This window comes from Hoplias malabaricus, chromosome 12, assembly GCF_029633855.1.
Source record: "Hoplias malabaricus isolate fHopMal1 chromosome 12, fHopMal1.hap1, whole genome shotgun sequence".
Classification (NCBI taxonomy): Eukaryota; Metazoa; Chordata; class Actinopteri; order Characiformes; family Erythrinidae; genus Hoplias; species Hoplias malabaricus.
Window position 1 is genome coordinate 28,706,385 of NC_089811.1, and position 6,821 is coordinate 28,713,205.

At 40.9% G+C, this 6,821-nt stretch overlaps 1 protein-coding gene across 3 annotated transcripts; it reads right to left on the reverse strand.

Annotated features, from left to right (window-relative positions):
- Positions 1-290: 290 nt before the first annotated feature.
- Positions 291-6,484, reverse strand: tent5c (terminal nucleotidyltransferase 5C). Of its 3 annotated transcripts, none has more exons than XM_066686961.1 (2): positions 6,417-6,484; positions 291-4,910 (listed from the first exon to the last, which is right to left on the reverse strand). In XM_066686961.1, the coding sequence occupies exon 2, from the start codon at positions 4,876-4,878 to the stop codon at positions 3,718-3,720; it is 1,161 nt and encodes a 386-aa protein (XP_066543058.1). In that variant the 5' UTR covers positions 4,879-4,910; positions 6,417-6,484; the 3' UTR covers positions 291-3,717. The 3 variants fall into 3 exon arrangements, with proteins under 3 accessions (XP_066543058.1, XP_066543059.1, XP_066543057.1); XM_066686962.1 differs by lacking the exon at positions 6,417-6,484 and adding an exon at positions 6,152-6,403; XM_066686960.1 differs by lacking the exon at positions 6,417-6,484 and adding an exon at positions 6,061-6,402.
- Positions 6,485-6,821: the final 337 nt, after the last annotated feature.

Sequence of the window (6,821 nt, forward strand, 5' to 3'; positions counted from 1 at the left end):
GGTACGAACAGGAAGGCATTGTTCCAGTCGCATTACAACTTAGTCAAGGACATGGAACCAGGGACTAGCGTTTCACATGACCTAAATGCCAACCTTTTGACCATCAGGTTTTAAAATGTTGACCTGCTGACTCATACGTCAAGCTAAACATCATAACGATCTTCGTTTAAATTTCTTGGAAGAAGAGTTAAATTCTATTGTATTTAAAGTCTCAAACACATACTGAAGTGTATAAATATGGCCTCTATTATAAATGTAAAAAAAAAAAAAAGCACACAACAAATGTGGGGTTCAATACTTTATTCATTTCCCCTCTTCATACATTTTCCTGACGTTCAGTACCATCCAAAAGGAAAATTAAAGTGAGGTAAAAGTGCTGAAAAATGAAATGGTATTAAGGAAATATCTTCATAGTCCTCAAATCACAAAGCTGACAAATAAGCTCTTTCCAATGAAATCCAAAATATATAGTGCAACATTTCCATATATTAACCTTTCCAACTCACAATCATTGGCTTCGTCAGACAAACAAGAGACAGAAACAAAATGTAAACAGCATCTAATGCAAATCCCACGACTTTTCCCACACCAGGCCAAATAAGCTTAAAAGGCCATTGGGCATCAGCAATTATCATATTTGAGGCAACTTTGTCCTAAGAGAGCAAAAGCACCTGCCTAGCCCAGGAAAACATTAAACAAATAAGGATACAGATGCATGCATTTCAAGCTGTAGTGCAACATAAGCAAAAACTCAAACACTTTCATCCACAGACAAGAAAAACTTCAGAATCTGGATATTATTTGTAGAATTACAGCAGGAAGAAAACTATTTGAAAAACAAAATACATTAGTATAATTAGCCTAAATACATCCTCCTTATTTGCAAGAACACTATAAGAAGAGGGTTTAAACAGGAAGGGATCTAGCCAAGTGTTATGTTTTGCATTTTACAGGTGAAGCTCGGGTAGGTAAGATTTTAAAATGTAATGAGTTATGATAGCTGTGTTCAAATGAACAGGTCAAGCCTCTATAAACGCTATTAGTGGTCTTCAGCATATCTTACAAGTTTTTTTGTGTGTGTTTGTTTTATTTTTAAGAGAGAGTGAGTGTGTGTTTGTGGAACACACAATTAATTCAAAATACTAATGGGCTAAATCTGACCAACTGACCTTGGGCTTAAGCGTGTACAGACAGCTAAAATGAACACAGCACAGATGGTATCTATGGAGCAGGAGATGGTTGGGAAGAAATGTTAATTACTCCACTAAATGTACATGTTGGATCACATTGGAACAGAAATAGGCTATAAGCCACAGTTTAAGTTAAATGAGCCACAAACATCTCCCTGAGATACATCTTTCACCCTTCCCCATCTGTAATTTAGAGCTCATATGCTTACAGTTACATGGGTTTTGAAGTCAAACAAAAACGCTAAAGTGCATCTATTCACTTGGGTTTTTGAGTCATTTAGCCTCAGATATAACAGTAACAGCAGTTCCCAAGTGTTCCGCTTAAGTATGGGGTGGGGGAGGGGTGAGGATAAAATCTCACAACCACAAGGCAAGCCAAGCACCAATTACTGGAATGACTAGACAACTAGGTTTGAGAAAAGCCGGGTAAGCAGGATGCGAGGACTGACCAGGGAGGACCAAACTTATACCCTTCACATTTTAAACAAATAACCACCACCAATACACCCCTTCTAGAATAGACCCATAAGTGTCACTCAGCCATCTCACACTGCAAGAGAAAAAGAAACAATTAACAGAGTCAACGCTCAAGCCATACACTCAAAACACACTACCAAAAGTCAAGGCACTTGAGAGTTTTGTTGCTGGTTTAAACATTGGTCCACAGTCTAAATTTCTATAAACAAAACAGTAACTGATAGCAAAAAAAAAAAAAAAAAAAAAGCAGGCAAAGTTCAAAACGCTCTGACACAGGGGCGTGACCCCTGACATCAGCGGCTACTGTGACCCACTCCCTCCCTCCAGAGTCTGTGCGCGCAGCAGATAAGAGCTTGAGCATGACTCTCCAGGTTATCTATGCATGTGCAAGTGTGCTTTTATAAGCTGAACCAGCCACAGCTGTGTGTCCAGGGTGAGCAGAGAGAAGGGAAAGAAGAACCTTGCTACAGGGCATTGGGGCGGCAGTTAACATTACATAAAAGATATAGAAGGAGAAAAAAATAAAAATAAAAAAATAAGGCAGCCAAAGGGATCTCCTCTACTTCTGTCACTGGGGTGACTAAGTGTAGGAATCAGCCTTTCTGTCATGCATCAAAAAAAATTAACTGGCATTATTTTAATTATACAATATTTAATAAAAAAAAAAGTTACAGTTTAAAACACAGCTTGGCCATTTGATGTTAGTAATATGCCTGGGTGGGAACTCCAAAATGACAGGAATAAATATCAAAATGAAGTGAAAAATGCTAGATCTGGAAAATAGTAAGAGCAGGAGAAATTAATTTCAACAGTAATAAAAAATCCACACCGCAATATCTGTAAATAATGCCTAGTCTCTGCAATAACCAGACAAGTGTGCACACGAGGAACACGACACACGCACATGTAAGGTGTTCCCTATCGGGGCTGACGCAGACATATTCCTCTTGCATCTTGCTGGACAAATTTAGAGTGCTGTGACAGTGTGGAGTCTCGTTACACAGCAATGCAAAGCCTGCTAAGGATCGTGATAGACTCAAGAGGACTAGACACTCAATGCTTTATCCATTTAAGGAAAGGGACCAAATTACTCACACACTCTTGATCTCACATAGCCTCCCACTTTCATTTGGATGTTAATGCCATGCACAAGTTACTTGTAAAAGGTCTAAACTTTCAGCAGACAGCTGATACCCTCAAATTTTATAATGTCCTTTTCAAAAATCACAGGAATATTGTACTAATACACCAAAATATTTATGCACCCACTCTGCAGAGGATGCAAGACACTGAAAAACACCACTATGAATGCTGTGTTAACTATTCCACTTTTCACATCTGCAACCATAAGAACAGAAGTGCATATCTTTTTTCATCCCTCTATTAATCATGATTAGCTGAGCAACAGGAAATTTAAAAATGCTTATTAGTAGCAGCTCACCAGTGGTTAATAAGGTTGAGGGTAGTAGAAGAGGAAGGGGTGGGGGGGGATAATAATAATAATAATAATAATAATAATAATAATAATTCAGCCCATCTAATAGCACATTGGAATTTGCTGTTTAAGCTTGTGCTCATGTTTTTATCCCCAACAACATTTTGTATTTTTTTTCTGCATTTAACAATTTTTAGGTTTTTTTTATGTTCACTTTACATTTTAATCACAAATATCACTCTCAAAATACTTTCCCCTTATGAAAGACTAAAGATTTAAATAATTTTACATCCATGATAGGCAGGCATTAAGGCACAATAAGAATTTTCCAATCTGCAAAAATTGCATTACTCTGATCTGAGACACAAATAAAGGCAACAAATACTCATTTAAAGGAGTCAAAATATGTAATCCAATCACTAAAAATATCACTGAAGGTAAGAATCAAGTCCCCGACAAAGGGAAGAGGGGGAAAGGGGGGGGAGGAAAAAAAAAAAGAAAAAAAAACTTTTTTTAAATATATTTTATGCTCACATGGGGAATACTACTCATGACAAAATGGCCAGCCTTTCCTTTTTTTTTTTAAATTCCCCTCATAATTCATCTTTGACTGTCTTAGTTACATGGCAGCCATGTTGGAATAGACTGGTTGCAAGAGGCCACATAGTAGTTACTGAAGTTCAAGTCTCTGACATAAGGCGCTGGCTGATAGTAGCAGGTGACACTGGATGCATCTGGTATGGCATTTTGCTCTGCCAGTACCCGAAAAGCTGTGAGTGAGATGAGGTTAAGCGTCTGCCTCCTTTCGTGTCCCATGAGGCACACCGTGCTCTCATTCACGACCCGTCGCAGGATCATGAGGTAGTCGTACTTTCGCTTCTCTTCACCCACAAAGTGGCTCTGTAGGTAGGCCTCCAGTTTCCTCTGCTGTTCACCGATGTCAGGAAAATCAATGAAAAACCGAGAGCACATGTACCGCTCCAGAGCTTTGAACTCCTCCTCGTCTGTGGGCTTGAAGTCCCTCACCAGGAGGTTACAATATTTCAACAGCCCACCTCCACGGATCTCCTCTGGCCTTTTGGTGGCAATCAGCTTGTTCTTGAGGTGATCTAGAGCAACAGCAAAGTCACCATACATGCTCTCACCAACCACGGTGGGGTGGAAAAGCTGAGACATGGGGTTTTCTGAGAAGTCATAATATGACAGCAGAGAGTCCAGAATGATCTGGAAGGAGTCCACACTAAACTCGAACTGCCTGCGGATGGAATCCACAAACTTGAGCTCCACGTTGCGGCCGTTGTTGTTGGACAGAGAAATGAGGGACCAGCGGTCCTGCTCGGTGTAGACTTTGACCAGTTTCTGCACATAAGCCTCCTTCAGGGTCATGGGTGTGATTTTCTCTTTGTTTACTCCCTCTGGTAGGAAGTCCAACAAAGTGCCCAACACCACGTCTTTGATGAGTTGAAACTGTGATTCTTGGGGGAGTTCAACCCTGAAGATGATGTCCAGATCTTTGTAGCTCCAACCAATGTCCTTCACAAGCACATGGCTGGCTGTGGAGCCGTTGAGGCGGATGTCTTTGACTTGAATGCCCCTCTGCTCTAGACGGTTTCGCACCATCTGCACAATATCCTTCAGCCGCACCTCCAAAGTGGGAAAGTTGCCACGACCATGGACCGGCACTGCTTCGGTCAGGACCTCATTCAAGCGGCTCACCTGTTCCCAGGTAAGAACGCTGTAAGACTCGCTCTCGCTGCTGGATGAGGCTTCAGCCATGTTTGCCTTCCGCTGAGGTTTCTTCAGACAAACTGCAATAAAAAATAAAATTAAATTAAAAGGAGTACTATTAGGAGTTGTATTATTTTGGAATAAACTGAAGCATACAGAGGAGGAAAACTGAACGGGGACGGGGAAAGGGGCCCATCTAGCTGGAAAAATATGATATACAGATAAGTAAAACTACATATGCGATAACTAGGATAAAGCTCAAACAAAAAATGCTTTGTCAACATTTAGGGTCAGCCTGAAGCACACAAAGAAAGAACGGCGATAACAAGAAAGGAAAAGTCTCAAGCTCAATGGAAATAACGAGATAATTCAAACACACACTTCAGGATCAACCTGGAGAATAACGATAAACCGCAACTCACTTCTAGCTCTCAGGACTGCGTATAGCGGGAGTAAGGGACACCAAATTTAGACAAATTATGAGCGCCAAAGCAACCTGAACAACATGGTCAATCATATGATAAAACTGTTGCCTTTGGAGCAGACCGGCAGAGTCACTGAAAAGCAAAACACTCCCCGTTTCTAGAAAAGCACACACCAGCTTTCAGCAACAATCGAGAACTCACAGTCGCGCAGTTCAGAGAACAGCGCTCCCGTTAAAACAACAGCACAAAACAGACCAAGAACTACACTCCTCGGTAATAACGGTGTTTGGAAGTGGAGAGAAAGCGCGAGAACAAACGTAGTACGTTTAAAATTTACACCAGCTTAATGTGCGGTTCACCAACAGCACAAAACCACCCAGAATCAGACGGGCTTTAAAGAATCGACACGTGTTAGCCTTCACCAAACAGCTCTTCAGACTGGTTCAAAATCCTGACTCAAATATTCCCAGCTCTCCCGCACACACTACACACAACCGAGCCCACAAAGTCGGAATAACTTTTCTCTGTAACTCCTTTAGGATCTTCAGCAAGGCAACAAACAATCAAACAAATAAAAAAATAATAATAATAATAAAAATCGAACACGTGGCTTAAACTGCTTCTTCTAAATTTCCGTCCGACCTTAAATATCGCGCCAGAGGGGAATGCTCCATTTAAGGTGGAACGAAAAATTAAAACAAGACGTTAGCTTTGTATTCTCTTGTTGAAAACATTTAAAATAGCGTCAAACCTTAGCCAAAGCAAAAGCACACATCGACCACGAAAAATACAAAACTTGTCAAACCTGCTGGGAAACGCCAGTCCACTGGATGTAACGTTATTCAACCCAGTAAACAAGAGCAGCGCAGGGATGTTAACTAAAACCGTGTCCACACCTCCATCAATTCTTCCATCCGTCTCAGTGCCCCTCTCGCCCTCTTTTCTGATCAAGACTCCGACTTCACTGAACTCAAACCGCTCCGCCTTCTTTTAAGCCGAAGAGCGCAGTGAGTAAAAATAAAACCCCACAGCACGCCGCACTACATCCTCCGCAGCCTGCGTTGTTTTCCCGCGACTTAAGAATGTGCGCAGAGTTTGTAATATGTGGTATTTGTGAAAGTTAATGATAATTGACGATAGTTTATTATTATTTTTTTTTACCACGGACTGCTCAAAGTGGAGATCCTCGGTTTTCCGAAGATCGACAATTTTAAAAAGGGACACTGTTACACGCGTGGTATCAATGCGCTGAGCTAAGCTCTGATTTGCTGAGCCGGTTTTTGCGTTGCCCGGTAACCACAGCCGTAGATGGAACTTCTTTCAGAATGAAGAATGAAGAAAAAAACTCCTCTGCTGCACTTTCTGGCTTCATTTTACTCCTGCAACTGCAGGAAATTCTCAGAGTGTACCCTTTCTGACACGTCCGCTCATAGTCCTTCTAATCTTCCTACTCCTCTACAGTGCACGTAGTATTTTTACATGTTTTTTAAACATTCTCCTGCCATTACAACTGTTGTATGGGAGTCATTTCCGCCACCTAATAAATACAGTATATAGCAATTTAGT